Consider the following 15,262-nt stretch of genomic DNA (forward strand, 5'->3'; position numbering starts at 1 on the left):
CTACAATTTTCTTTATCTGGCTTATTGTTTCATCTTTTAAAATAAACAAATACCTTTAAGAATTCAGCACTAGAATATTTCCCAAGATTTATGAGCTATACAGATCTACATCTCTCAATTTAGTAACTTCTCTGAAATCAACTCACCTCTCCATGATAGTTTTAAATTTCAGCATTTTGAAGATAGAACCCCAATTAATAAATGAGTTTTCTAGAATAGTACCAGATACCAGCTAAATGATCAGTCGGCTATTTACATGTGGTGTTATGGATATACTTTGCTTCCCCTCAAGTAAGCCAAATAGAATTAAACCATTAATTCCATTAAAGTGAGAAGCATTTTCTTCGTAATCACCATACAGTAGATAGGATTGGGCTGTTTTGCCAATAAATAAGCAGAACTAAAATTGGGGGGGGGGGAGGCCAAATTGCAGCATGCAGAAATGTACCGTTTAGGTTTTTAATGAACACACTACTTATTAAAATTATTACAACACATGGTTTCTTAATGAAACCGAGACTAGCCAACAACCTTTAGATTTCATCGAGTGAATTGAAGCTCTTCTTCCAAAGCAACCCGCCCACCGCCTGCCTTCCGACCGCCAATCCGGGTCCACCCCCGCCAGGCCTTTCTCCTGCCCTCTCTCCCTCCCGCATTAACGAGAGCCGCGACGGGGAGGGCGGGAACCCGGAAGCGCTTTCGCTTCCTGGTGACACTTCACAAGCCACCTCAGCCGGAGGAGTCGGCGGCTAACTAGTCGTGGCCGGATTCTTTTCCTCATTTCCCTTTCTCTTTTCTGCGGCGTATGTTTTGTCACTGCCTCTTCTGGGCAACTGCTGGTCGTGTAACCGCTCCGATTTTTCGCCTCCACACTTTTGCGGCTGCTTCATCCCTTTCACCTCGCTTGCTGCTCCTCATGAAGCCGGTGGTTGTATTCGTTCTCGGCGGCCCTGGTGCCGGAAAGGGAACCCAGTGTGCCCGCATTGTGGAGGTAAGGGACGTGACAGCATTTCGCTTTTCCTGCATTTCTGTTCCTTGCTGCCGGGACGGAACTACAGTTTCTAGCAAGCGGTGTACCTTAAGGGTGCCGGCGAGTTGCATAGGCGGAGCGCAAAGAATGATGGGGACTGAAGTTCTTAATGGCTTGCGGTCTGGAAGATTCTCAGAGTATTCCAACTGATTTGGTGCCGGATCTGGCGGGTTCAGCTACGCTGCTACAACCGGGTGTTCCAGACCTGTTAGACTACAATTCACAGGAGATCAGTCAATGCCCGTTATGGCTTGGTGATTACACAGGAAATATAATCCAACACACAGAGAAGACTCCGCTTTTGGGGAAATTTGGACTGATAGTTTTACCTAGATTAAAGTTTGAAACCCGAAGATTATAGACAAATAGCTAAGAAAATCTGAATGTTTTCTAAGGCACATGAAAATAGCCTTTAATTCGTACATAGGGTAAGATCCTTTGGGATTGAGGTAGTCAACAAATGTTATTTTGTAAATAAATAACTGAATACATTTCAACTAAAAGGGAAAGAAATATTTCCTGGACTGTTGGAGGTATGAAGGTGGCATAGCTTCAGGAAAGGCCCAATGCTTTGTATCATCTACATAATTTGAAAGAAGCTTGGGAAAAGGTCTTTGATGATTGCTGCAAGAGATATAGCAAGGCTGGATTCATTCACACATTGCTTTAAGCCATAAAGTCCACCTTCCATTAGAGGAACTTAGTGGGTGATTTTGGGCCAATTACTCTCAGCTGAACCTACCTCTGAAGCTCGTTGTGGAAAAAAATTGGAGGAGGGACTTCTATGCATGCTGCCTTGAGTTAGAGGAAGCACAACATATAAATCAAATAATGGAATGGCTTTTGGCTTTGTGACGTAAATGCAGCCAATTGAGATTTTTCTACAAATTGTTAAATAATAAAAAGCATAGTATGATGCAAAATGCAAGATTAGCTTCAAAGCCTTGATGTACCTAGACCAGGAGTATATGTCTTCCATCATCTTGAGGGTTGCAGTAGGCTTTGTGTAGCATATCAACACCATTCTTTTAAAATGGGTGGAGCCAGGAACCATTCTGGGCTGGCTTTCAGGGTTTTTAAACAGTTTCTTATGTTTTACATTGCTTTGCTTTATAAAAGTTAAACAATAGACTGCATCATTTATATTATAAAAAACCTGACTAGAAAAGTAAAATGTGTTTATAGCATTATCAGACATATAGTTATGAGTGCAACATATTAAGATAAAATCTGGGAAATAAAAATGAGTCATATCACAATAGCTGTAGCTCTCCGTTTTAATATTTCTTGGCAGATTATGGCACCATGGTAAAAAAGAACATGGTGCCATATCCTATTAATATGGTGCCTTCTTACAAAGTGTAGGAAGATTTTAAAAATCTGTGGTCCTCCCTTTTATTTAACTTTATATTGGTTTCTTCCATTATCTGAAGCAATATCATGGATCTCTGACACTGGTCTAACATTATGTACTGTTATAGTATTTTGGTAGAGTAGCATTTTAGTACATTCATATTTTAGTTTTCTAGGATTTTACTCATCTGGTAATTTAGTAATTCAGCTTTAAGCCTTTCAGGGTTGTTTTTGTTGTCTTAGCCTTTTAGTATTTGCACTTGTATTGGATTTTAGTTTATTTCCTTCTCTTATTTTTTTTTCCTATTTTTCTTTGAATCTTGAAACTTTGGTTATGAAGCTGTACAAAAGTTAAGTCACTGGCTGTAATAAAACATATTGAATTGAATATTTTTTCACAATGAGTATGGATGGAGGGAGTAGGAAAGGCTTGTTTTATAAAGACGAGAATATAATTCAGCTTTCTCCAAAGTATTCTCCCAGGCAGGACTTTGCCATTCAGGGCCAATGATAGACTTATTTTGCGCTTAACACAGCAATATCATTTGCACTGCTTTACTTTTCCTCAAAGAAAGCACTAGCAATAATTAAGTTAAAGTCTCCAATTTGAGCGCAGCATTCAGTGACATCATGGACATGCTTGTGCAATTGTCTTGGTAGCAGAATAGGTGTGCTTTAGCACTGCCTTGATGTTGGATTAGCTAGGTGCTGCCACATAGCTAATAAATCATTCATTTGAGATAAAATAGCTTATGACGATATATATACATGTACACACACATATATATTAAATATGTAAGTTCTTTGCTTTAATTACAAAGCAAAAGTTCAGAATTATTTATTTTAATATGATTGTTTTAAAAAGAGTAAGTTATGGCAATGACATACCCCCCCCTTTTAAAAAAAAATTATGTTCTACCCAAAATGTTTTCAAACATAATCTTCAGCTGAAGGTTGAAATACTGCATGCTAGTGTAAGTATTCTCAGAATAGTTTATGAAAGCTTTGGATTTATTTTATATCCTCTGTAAGTAACATTTGTACTTAAATGTTAAACATAAAATATGATAAGGCTGTGAACATTCAGCAAGGATTATTTTTGTCTATTATCTTAACAAAATCATTGCAAAATCTTGCAGTTATCAAGCTGCATACGTTTTCTAATCATTTAGGAGAATATATTTTCCTATATTGGCATAAGCTTGTTTTAAATTCACTTTCAGTGGAATAGAAATATAACCGAATTATTCATTATCTCGTTTGTTGGTAAAATATTCAGTCTTTGTGCTAGTCAAGCTCTAAAATTCCAGTTTGAGAGTAAAAGATAATAGTTATACAAATAAGTGAGTATAAACCATGTATTGATTGGAAGGAGGTCATCTTATTTATTTATAATGTATTTTTTTAATCTTGTTTATTTCATATTGTGAGCTGCCCAGAGTCATTTTGGAGTCAGGAAGTGCCTAAATCTAATTAAACAAATACATAAGTAAAATAATAGCATAATCTTATACATGGTATTTGGAAGAAGAGTGTCAATACATTCAAAGTTACTTTATATGCATGTTCATAGAATTGCAATCTTTCTCTCTCTCTGTCTCTCTCTCTCTCATTAGCCATTCAGATAATTCTGGAGCTGGATTTGTTTTGGAGTAATTTAGGTTTTTTCCCCAGTGATTCAGTTGTCCAATGATGTTTTATTAATTTACATTATATTTTTAAAGTATTTGACCATTTATGGATTTCCTACTGTAATATTATAAATAAACAATTGTCCTGCGTGCTTTTTTTGTTAGAACAAACCTTAGTTTTGTTTTTTTTTGCATGGTTTTTTGATCCATCGATCAGGGCCAGGCACAAAATAATGATTATGGAATGTGGGATAAAACTGAGCAAAGAAATGACTTAATCTACTCTATTCTGGAGTTTCTTTTTAGTACTGAAACAGACCTTGCTTTCTTTCTCTCACAAATCTACAACTGTTTTTCCAGATCTACTTTGCTCAGTTTCAGCATCCTGTTTTGATAGGAGAAAACATTTTGTTATTTTAAAAATGATTGAGAGAGGAGGGATGTCTGCCTGACCTGCTAATCACTGGAAAGCTATGTTATAAACCCAGTCTACTTCTATTCTTTTCTCACTTAAAATATATAAATTAAAAACACCTGAACTCTCATGGTGTTAACTCTGGACTGTGTTTCTTCTGTTCCTGTACCTCTGATAATGTTCTTCAAAATGTTTTTTTTATTATTTGAAAGAGTTGAAAAAATGGCAAACATCATGCTTGCCATCTTTTTATCTTGTATGTTTTATTGATCTTATTGTAATTTCTTTGATTGTTGCGAGGCACCCAGAGTCATTGAGAGTTGGGCGGCATACAAGTTTAATATATTATTACTATTACTATTACTATTATTATTACATATAAGTTAAGAAGAAAATGGAAGAGGTTTAAACATCAGATGTGAGCAACCTGGCAATGACAGTACTAGTACGAACATTGTAACATTGATATGAAGCATGAACAAAAACACTGACATGCTGTTGGTTGTTCACAGTGATTGATTTATTCATATAATTTATATGGCCACCCATCTCATAGAAATGAATCTGGGTGGCATACAAAAGTTAAAACCAAGCAGTAAAATTAAATCAGCTATCCAGATAACAGATGTCTGAGGTCAAAGAAATCATTCCCAACCTGTAACTGAGAAGAACAGTAATAAAACCAATCAGCAGAGCTCACTTAGCTTTCTGGCCCAAATATCTGAGGGAACAGCCAGGACATTTTTAATATCAGGTAAAGGTAGTTAGAGTTACACTTACTTAATCAACACTTTATGTGGATTTAACTTAAATTTTGTTTCTTTCCTTTAGAAATATGGTTACACCCACCTTTCTGCAGGTGACCTCCTTCGAGATGAGAGAAAAAGACCAGGCTCTCAGTATGGAGAACTTATTGAAAATTATATTAAGGATGGCAAGATAGTACCTGTTGAGATAACAATCAGTTTGTTAAAGAGAGTAAGTTTCATCCAATTTCCCATATAAATCTTGAACAAAATATTAAGGTATTTTATGTACTTTAATTTGATTTTTATTAGTAAAGTAACATATATGGCAGATGGATTACACTTTTCATGAAATCATGCTTTTCTTTTTATGAGCATAGATAGAGCCATGAACAGATAATTCAAAATAATTTCATTAGGTATGTGCTACATCTGTTTTTATGATAAAGACAAAATTTTGGGTTGAAGCAGTCTACTTCAGTGACATGTGCACCTTCTCTGATATAATTTGACCTAAAGTGGACCTGAAGCCTGCTAAGTTTTGTAAACTCAGTTGATGTTCCTTTGAATCTTCCCAAGTTCTTCAAATAAAGAAAATGCCAAACCATAGAGGAGGCAGAGGAGGCTGTAGTTTTGTCAGGGACAGGTTTATCTTCTAACCAAATAAAGACATAATCAACAATACGTTTGAGAGAGATAGTAAAGTAATATGTCAGAAACTGTTGAATAGGTTTTGTACTTCAACGGCTTTGGTGGTAACTGAGCATAAAAAAATATATTCAAAATTTTGTTTGCAATTCAACATAGCTCCTTAATCCCTGTACTTCTTGACTGATTTTTTTTCTGGGAATATGCAAAGATACATTTCTGTACTGTTCATCATAGTCAACAAAGTTCCTCAGAGAGTGGCAGAGAATGGCATCTTTTTAAGTCTAGGACTACCAGATCTGGACTTAGAAAGTATGGACAGCCACAAATGCATCACAGTGTTATCCCTTTATTGCCCTATATTGGTTGTCCAGGTTTTTGCCACCCAGATTTGGAAACCATATTTGACCTCACCCCACAACATTTTCTAAATCTTTGGAAACTTGGCCAATATGATTCAGCTGCCCCAGAAGTAGCTAATTACCTATCCACATTCAGTTTGACCAGAACAAGCCCCAAACCCACACAACTTGTAGCCATTTGTTCATTTCCCTGTCAGGGTGAATCAGAGACCTCCAGATCTTTGAAAAACTGTATGAATTGAAGCTGCACCATGGAATTGAACTAAAATATAATATTAGTCAGAGGCGCTGAACTGTTTTTTAAATTAATATCACTACTTAAAAAACCCATCCCAGATGATGATGACGATGATAATTTGGATTTTATATTGTTCAAGTATAGTCAAAGCAAATAGCTTAAATTAACAAATACAGTGTACACAGTATACAATTTTGAAAAGGGAAAAAATGCTTGGAAGTGTATATAGTTAACAAAACACTTGAAGGAAATTAAACCAATTTGATCAAAAGTCCTCCTTGACCCTCTGATGAAAAAGAATTAATTTAAATATGAACAGAAGGCTAATGTTAGTAACTACCTGCTGCAGATCATTGGTTCTGAACTCAAGTTGCCTCCTTTTAAAACACTAAAACTGGTTCTAAACTTTTTTCTATTTCTACCTCTCTCCATTTGTTATAGTAATAATGAAATAGAAAAGACTGAATCCAAATATGACAGTCTGTTGATGTCACATTGTCCACAGTGAAATGGATTCTCCCTTCCTCCCATGCACTTCCCAAACCCTCTTGAGAAGAGTTAGGACCTACACAGGGGCATGGATGAACGGAACTGAATGAACACACGATCTGTTATCTGAGAAGAAGTCTGTTCATGTGACACTGGGTGCAGTGCCAAGTGGGGTATTTCACCTCGGTGTGATAGTTTATGAACAGACTCTTCCGATTCTTTTGACTGTGGTTAAATAATAGAAATGTGTACAGTTTTTTTTCACAGGTTCCAGTATATATATAGATGTTCAGATGATATGAAAACATTATAACTGCAAGAACATTGTATTTTATATAGCTGTGTCAAAAACAACATAAGGTTTTTAATTATAATGGTTTTATTGATTGCATACATGATTGTCTCCTGTCATGTTTTAATCTGAGCTGTTGCTGTGTAGGCTATGGATGAAACTATGGCAGTTAACTCACAGAGGAATAAATTCCTAATTGATGGATTTCCCAGAAATGAAGATAATCTTCAGGGCTGGAATAAAACAATGGATGGAAAAGTGGATGTATCTTTTGTTCTCTTTTTTGACTGTGATAATGAGGTAATACTAATACATTTCCTCTTATACAGAACAAATAAAGACTATTAGGTTTCTCTCCTACATTTTGTATATCAGGATTTAAGTTAGTTAATATTTAAATGTCTTGATATTTTCCCCCAGGATGTCTATGTAATTGCTTGGCAAGCTGGAAAATACTTTGTCCTGGAGTAATTACTGTACCAGATCTGAGTTGTAAAAGCTGGGAGATACTGTCTTTTTGCATCAAACAATAGTTTAAAGAAGTCTTTGCTAGATTTGAAATACTGTGGTGTTCAGGCAAAAAGAAATCAATGTTTGTAGTAACATTCCATTTCACCTTTTGCTTTGATTGCTTCATTTCATTCTTTGCAATTTCCTTTATTCTTTGTCTGAATCTTACATATGTATAATGACCACACTTGCACATAATTCACTCCTGGCTGTCTGTAAATGAGCTTCCAGCTGGTATATGCAGACAATTTGCTCATTTTTACTCTTCTCCCTGGAAGAATTAATAAACAAACCAGAGGCAGTTTGATATGTGGTTCACAAACCAAGATACCCAGTTCATCTCTCTCAGACAAGCTTAAATCACAAAACAAGATTCGTTATTTGTGTATGCATTTTGTCTTTCTCCTTCTTTCCAATTGGCATTTCTATTTATGATGAGTATGTCCATATTTATTTACTGCAAACTATCTGACTATATCATTCAAAATACACGAAAGCTTTGAGAGGAGATAACTCAGCTCATACTGTTTCAGTGAAGGTTTGAAGCTCCAAACAGGTTTGGTTTGGCTTTGTCCAAAGTAAATACACATCACTTAAAAAAAAACAGATAATGCCTCAGTTTTTATCTCAGTGAAAGTTTTTAAAGGAGACAGATAGGATAAATAGTCTGTCTAAACCATTAGGCAATGAGTCATATATACTTATATACATCAGATTTAAGTTTCTGCATGTAAAATGTTTAATGTAGAACTTTTAATTTCTATTTTTCATTTTTTAAAAAGGTATGTATTAATCGTTGTCTTGAAAGAGGAAAGAGCAGTGGCAGAAGTGATGACAACAGGGACAGTTTGGAGAAAAGGTACAATGTGCATACAGAATTTTACTGTTTTGGTTTTCTGATGTTTTTCAATTAAATTATTTCTTCTTATTTTATTTGTTTTTAACCTTAGAATTCATACGTATCTAGAGTCTACTAAGCCCATAATAGACCTCTATGAGAAAATGGGCAAAGTTAGGAAAGTGGATGCCTCCAAATCTGTTGATGAAGTAAGTTGCAAAGAAACGCTTGGGATTAAATTGCTTAATGTTTTACATATAATTGCTCCTGAAGTTTCGTATATTTCAAATATCTGCTTCTCTTGTATTCGAAGGAAAATCCAGTTAATTTTGTGTCAGTCTTAAAAAGATATTAGTCAAATAATATATTCTGTTTCAAGATCATTGATTTAAAATGGCATAACATTGAAAATTCAGTATGTTATATTGTACAATAAAGCAAAGAATTATTTCTTGAGGCTTTCATACATGCTCAGGATAATTTATTCTTAGTGGGAACCATCATTTTTTCATCAAAGCAGCAGAAAGTGTGTTTTGATATAAAACACAGGTGTTGAAATCCTCATTAAGCACACAAATATGGCAAAAGAGTAATAGTATGTATAGTATGTTCCCCAACCCGGGTAGCCCCCAGATGTGTGGAATTCACCACCACTACTGAAAATGCTGGGCTCACTATAAAGGGTGCTATACAGGAAAAGGACACATTGCTCCTGATACCTAATCAAAGAACTTTGGTATGCTACTCAGTAACTATCAGTCAGAAATCATTCACACAGTCTGATTCCAAACTCACAGCTTTTTACAACAGCAAATCCAGAATTGTCAACAAATTATTAGTAGAGAAGACAATAAGGGTGAAGACAGAGTCTGTCTCTAAGTGATTGATAGATACCTATACTGGTGAATAAAGGGCTAATTTACCAGTAAGTTTTGTTTCACCCATGTTTAGATCTTTTTGAAAATGTTAAAGCGCACATTTTTGTATGTTTTTGAGTCAGTCTTGATCAAGTCCATGCAGTTTTCTTGGCAACATTTTCAGAAGTGGTTTTCCGCTGCCTGCTTTCTAGGGTGGAGAGAGAGTGACTCGCTCAAGGCCGCCCAGCTGGCTTTGTGTCTAAGGCAGGACTAGAATTCATGGTCTCCGGATTCCTTTAACCACTACACCCAACTGGCTATCTTAAGCACACTAGTGGTGTTTGTCTGCTGCTGTTGTCTGCTTTTCTAGTTTTTAACATGTTTTAGAAACATTGCAATGTATATGTATTTTTGTAATCTGACCAGAGAGTTTCTGTTACTGACTTACAAAAACATGGTAAATGAAAAACACACTTCTATAAGATGTCTATCCTTCACCCTAATGATGTTTTTTTTTTAAAAGAAAAGGCTTTTTAAAAAAAATACAAAACTGCTCTGGAAGTTGTGTGCCAGTTGTTTTGTTGACATCAGAGGTGCCAATAAAATGCCATTAATTTATTTTAATAAACACCTCATAAAATGCATTTCTTCAGCCATTGTACAATATACTGAGAGTTTTAGTCCCACCTTAGGCCTGCAAGCCAGCTGGGTGACCTTGGGCCAGTCGCTTTCTCTCTCAGCCCAAACCACCTCACAGGGTTGATGTTGGGGGGAAAATAGGAGGAGGAGGAAGGAGTATTAGGTATGTTCGCTGCCTTGAGTCGTTTATAAAAAAAACTAAAGGGATAGTAAATAAATAAATAAAGTATAACATCCACAGTCAATTTCTCCTTATTTGAACAAGTTGGGATGGGACTTCCAGACTGAACCCAACATTGCTCTAAAGTTTGCTCTGAAAGTTGTCCCCAGTTATCTTATGCTGGGTGTTCTGCCAGTCCACTGCATAAAAGAAGACAAAGTCTAATGTCCAGAGTGATTAGAAGAATCTAAGAATTGAATTCCAGAATCACTTCTAAACTCGCTGTATGCTTCTCATTTTTCAGAATGTATTGCGTGATCTTACTGGTATTATATACAAATACTGTTTTGTAATATCTCTTTCAGGTTTTTGGAAAAGTGGTGAACATCTTTGAAAAAGAAGGCTAGTTCTTTCCTTGAACACTCTTTTAAAAATGCTTGAATATCTTGCTTTAAGAGCTGCTACTATAGTCTGTTTTATAATAGTAATGAAATATGCCTTTTAAAACATTTGTGTGTTTAAAATAGTTTTAAAAATTATTTCAAACAGCATTTAAAATAAGACTTGGAAGTGGCTTGTTAAAAGGTCGACATTGAAACTGACTTGAAGTTAGGAAAGTATCTTAATTTTAGAACAAAACTACTAATCAAATAGTAAACATATTATTTCTGGAAAGCATGCTTTTTTCCTTATTGCCAAAAGCCATGTTGTTTTTTAGAGTCCCACAAACTGAAATTGTAAATATGAATGAGAGGGCCCATTTAGTTTCTTGACAGTTTTGTACCAAATATAGGAAGTTGTATGAGGAAGTTTTATTTTGTACTGCTTAAAAAATACATACTTGCTGTTTTCAATAAGGTAGTTTCAGTTGAAACATAGCTTTCTGATTTCAAACTTTTTGCTTCAATGATTGCTAGGAAAAGAAAAAGAATTACGAAGTAGCTTAAGACCTCTGAAAAGGGGTCATTCAACCCACAGAATGGGAACTGCCTATGTGTTTGGGGAGTGACTCATTTGCCGAACAGATTGGGGTGCTGCAATATGAGGATCATAGGGACTAATAAATAGCCCCAAACCCAACACTTGGGTTGGGTTTGATGCAAACTGTTCATACAGATCACAGTGAGACACAGGTATTTGAAATCTTATTATTTCAGTGGGGTGTGCATGTGACTGTCTGAGATGGGCTACTGCAAACCAGTGTGTTTAGGTGTGTTTAGGACAATTTTCAGATTATGTAGGTGCCATTTATTTGCATGTGTGTTTACCAGTTATATAGGCATTGAGTATTTGTGATACTCAAAGACAAAGTAGAATTTTGCAGTCTGACTTTTGGGGGCAGCTATTACATCAACATTCTTCTGTCACTTATTTCGTTGCATGGTAAATGATGAGAAATTTTGTAACAAAATTGCTTATTTATTCTGTAAATTGAAGTGTTTGGGATTGGCTGGGGGAAATATTCTTATGACTGTTTATCCTGATAATTCTGCATAACTTGAAGATTTTGTTCAATTATACTTTTGATATAATTTGACCAATGTAAATGATACCTTTTATTTTTTAATTCAATATATGTGTTTAAATTTAATGCCATATTAGTAGGAGAAATACATTTTAAATAAATAATTGGATATAAAACATACGTTTTTTTCTGTTTCCACATTTGTTGTGATTATATCTTTAAAGTTTAACATTTGTGCATAAGACACAGAACTAAATATTTTGGGGGGACATTTTTTTCCTTAAAATGTCCATTGAGTAATACCTAGAAATTGATTGATTGACTGACTGATTGATTATGGACCATCAAGTTGTTTTCAACTGCTAGTGACCACATTAATAGACTTTCTCCATCTATCCCTAATTTGTTTTTTCAGGTCTCCCAATGGTGCATTCATTGCCACATAACTGAGTCCACCCACCTTGCTGCTGGTCGTCCTCTTCTTCTCTTTCCTTCCACCTTTCCCAGCATTAGAGCCTTCTCCAGAGAGCTGGGTCTTTGCATAATGTGTCTGAAGTAGGATAATTTGAATCTGGTCATTCGTGCCTTGAGCAAAAACTGTGGGTTGAGTTGTTCAGTGATCCATTGCTTTGTTTACCTAGAAAACCTAAAAATAAAAACTCATGGCCCTGTAAAATACACTAAAATAGTTTCCAGGGAGAGAAATCACCCCTTTTCCTGTATGGTAGCCATATAGCAGAAGAATATTAGTTTGTAGAGCAGCATGCTCTGATTTAAAACACATTAAAACACATGAATATTGCAAACTTGAACTTGACCGAAATGAGGCATATGTGCTCTGCACTTGCTGCAGTTGGCCACAAGGAGGAGTAATTGGGTTGTATTGAACGGACTGAGCTGGCAAGAGAAAAACCTTATGTTCTCAGTATTCATGTCCCATGGAAATAACATTTTAGTGTTCTCTATACCATAGAAGTAATGTAATTTAAAACATGAATGGCAGTAGCAAGAAATATGTTATGCTTCCATGATTGGATGCTTCTATGATAAAATGAGATGCTTTAATGTAAATTGCAGAACAGCTTTCCCCAACTTGGCTGCATCCGGATGTGATGAATTGTAATAGTTGTAATCTCCCGATTATGGCCCTGTTGGCTGAACCTAATGGTACTTATAATCAATACATTTTAATGGCTGGCTGGGGAATTCTGGGAGTTGAAGTCCACACATCTTAAAGCTGCTGAGGTTGAGAAACACTGGACTAGGAGTAAAGCAGTGCTCTACCTTGGAGTGATTTAAAGAGTGCATGTTTAAAGTTTGGGTGTGGCCAGGTGGACAGTGCAGAACCAAAAATGTGTCCTTAGTGTGCAGAACTGATGCTGTGTCTCAAGTGTGGTGTCACAAGCTGCTGCAAGCCAAACTCCATAAAAGAAGAAATCCAAGCGCTCTCGTCAGGTCTCTGGGAAGAAAGATGCCATCAAAGCCTAATAAAGTCAAAAGCTTTTTATTATTCTAAAATCAGCTACTCTCTGCTTCTGGCCTTTCAGTACATACTGAAGACTTATCTGCCCTAAAGATTTAGTCTGGGCCCAAATCCCATCACCTTGCTTCTTTCTTCTCCAGAATGAAAGCTGTCATCACATCCCAGAATCTTTTAAGTCTGCCTCAATTCTTGTTGTCTCTCTTGCTTAGTAAAAGACGGCTGAGGGGGACGAGTCTGTGCATTAGGTCATCATTCTCTGCCGGATTTCTTGTTCTTTCACTGTTAGCCCAGGACTGCTGCTTGCTATGAGTGCGTCAAACCAAATTTCTGAAGAAAAGCTTCTTTGAGGAGAGACAAAGCAGAACAAAACAAAGTGAGCCTCCTGTGTTTCAGAATAGGTTAGATAATGAAGCTGTATCTGTGTGAGTCTTTCCGTGGATTTGCTGGGACTATTTTATTTGCTTTTCTGCTTTACGTATTTCTGCTTTAATTTTTAATTTTAACCTCCTCTGATATTGTTCAGCTTTATACTAAAATCATATTGTAAGCCTGCATTGAAAGGAGATCTCCGAAGACAGTACATCAATTTAGCAAGTGATAGACTGCCCCCTGTAGCAAAAATGCACACAATAACAGAAGATACCATACAGGAGATACATTTCTGTGCTATAAAATATCTTCTGTTACAGTATTTTCATATATTTGGTTATATATTATAGTCTTTTACAGTAGTAGTAGCTTAATGTAATGTATGTACTATATATTATAGTATATTTTGCCACAGTAGTTACAAAATAGTAGATGGAAGAGGAGTAACTGAACATTCTATTGTCCTTAATAAAGACATTTTATTTCACTTAACCCATTAGTCTATGCTTTGAAAATCAGAAACTTGAATTTTGGGGGGAGGGGGATGGCAAATGGCAAGTAAGAAAAGAAAGTAAATAAGTTAGTTATTGAAATTTCACCAAAAGGGAGAGAATGCATCACACACATCCAAAAGAATGAAAAGAAAAAAAGAGAACATGGATTTGCATAAAATATATCTCTGTTAATTTATGTGTAAGCACAGGTTTTAGAGGCATTGCTATAATCTAAATAAAAATGCAGTATGTAACAGGAGAGGAAAGATTGTAACCAGTTGACCTCTCACCTTTGTAGGTGTACAAACCTGGTACTAACAACAGGTGAGCCACAGGAAGATTCCTACTCTCTCATTCTGTAGTTACCTTGAAGCCAAAGTTGCATTGCATAGCTCTTCAGAACATGGATACTTTCCAGGTAAAGTCTGTCCTTTGATAGCACGTCAATAAGAACCTATCTTCTACAAAGAAGGACATATTCTTTCCAACCCCACCTTATCTCAGGTTATCTGAGGAGGTTACACAATGGGAGATATATATCTTTAATTTTTAGTCTCTCCTAGCAATATCCTATTATTAAATTTCATATAGTTAAAACTTGCAATTTCTTATAACCATAACCCATGACTACTTGGGGAAAAATGCTATGGTACTTCCACACCACCCAGAAAGTTTAATCTGGTAATTTATTGCTCATGATACAAGTCTATAAAACTGAACATTTGCAAATTTTGTTTAGAACATACCACCAAAGGATCAGGTTATTTCAACATTATGTAACAATTTGGTACAGTATATAAATAGGCTGAACTTAGATAATCTATTCAATGTCTAATGTTCAAAATGTGAAACCTGAAGCTGAATTTAATAGAGGCCAGGACTCCAGCACTGTTTAAATTGGAGCCATTGGAAGAATCTCTCAGTATGGATGTATTTTGTTTTGTTTTTGCTGTCCTCTTTGTTTAACCAAATCTGAGAAAAGATCTGTTTCATATGTAGACAGAGCCTAGTTCTGTTCTATTGGGTTCTGATTGATTGAGTGCCATCAAATTGGTGTCAACTCTCAGTGGCCATATAGATTCTCTTCAGAATCATCTGTCTTCAACTTAGCCATATAATCCTATATAGTTCTCTGGGCCTTGAGGATAGGATGGATAAAATCTAATTTAGGGGTGCAAAAAGTATGGCCTGGAAGCCACATATAGCCTGCTGACATTCTTTTTGCAACTTCCAGTACCCACCC

At 35.8% G+C, this 15,262-nt stretch overlaps 1 protein-coding gene across 1 annotated transcript; it reads left to right on the plus strand.

Annotated features, from left to right (window-relative positions):
- The first annotated feature begins 679 nt into the window (after positions 1–679).
- On the plus strand, positions 680–11,853 carry CMPK1 (cytidine/uridine monophosphate kinase 1). Its single transcript, XM_063297898.1, has 6 exons — positions 680–991; positions 5,261–5,407; positions 7,352–7,504; positions 8,497–8,573; positions 8,665–8,761; positions 10,574–11,853. The coding sequence occupies exons 1-6, from the start codon at positions 806–808 to the stop codon at positions 10,613–10,615; spliced, it is 702 nt and encodes a 233-aa protein (XP_063153968.1). The 5' UTR covers positions 680–805; the 3' UTR covers positions 10,616–11,853.
- Positions 11,854–15,262: the final 3,409 nt, after the last annotated feature.

Source organism: Candoia aspera, chromosome 3 (genome assembly GCF_035149785.1).
Source record: "Candoia aspera isolate rCanAsp1 chromosome 3, rCanAsp1.hap2, whole genome shotgun sequence".
NCBI lineage: Eukaryota > Metazoa > Chordata > Lepidosauria > Squamata > Boidae > Candoia > Candoia aspera.

What these genes read in the sequence shown, in the direction of transcription:
- CMPK1 (XM_063297898.1), top strand. Translation starts at nt 806, where the DNA reads ATGTTTTGTCACTGCCTCTTCTGGGCAACTGCTGGTCGTGTAACCGCT. An exon ending in TTTTTGACTGTGATAATGAG is followed by an intron (nt 7,505 to 8,496) that starts GTAATACTAATA and finishes TTTTTTAAAAAG; the next exon opens with GTATGTATTAATCGTTGTCT. An exon ending in AGGGACAGTTTGGAGAAAAG is followed by an intron (nt 8,574 to 8,664) that starts GTACAATGTGCA and finishes TTTTAACCTTAG; the next exon opens with AATTCATACGTATCTAGAGT.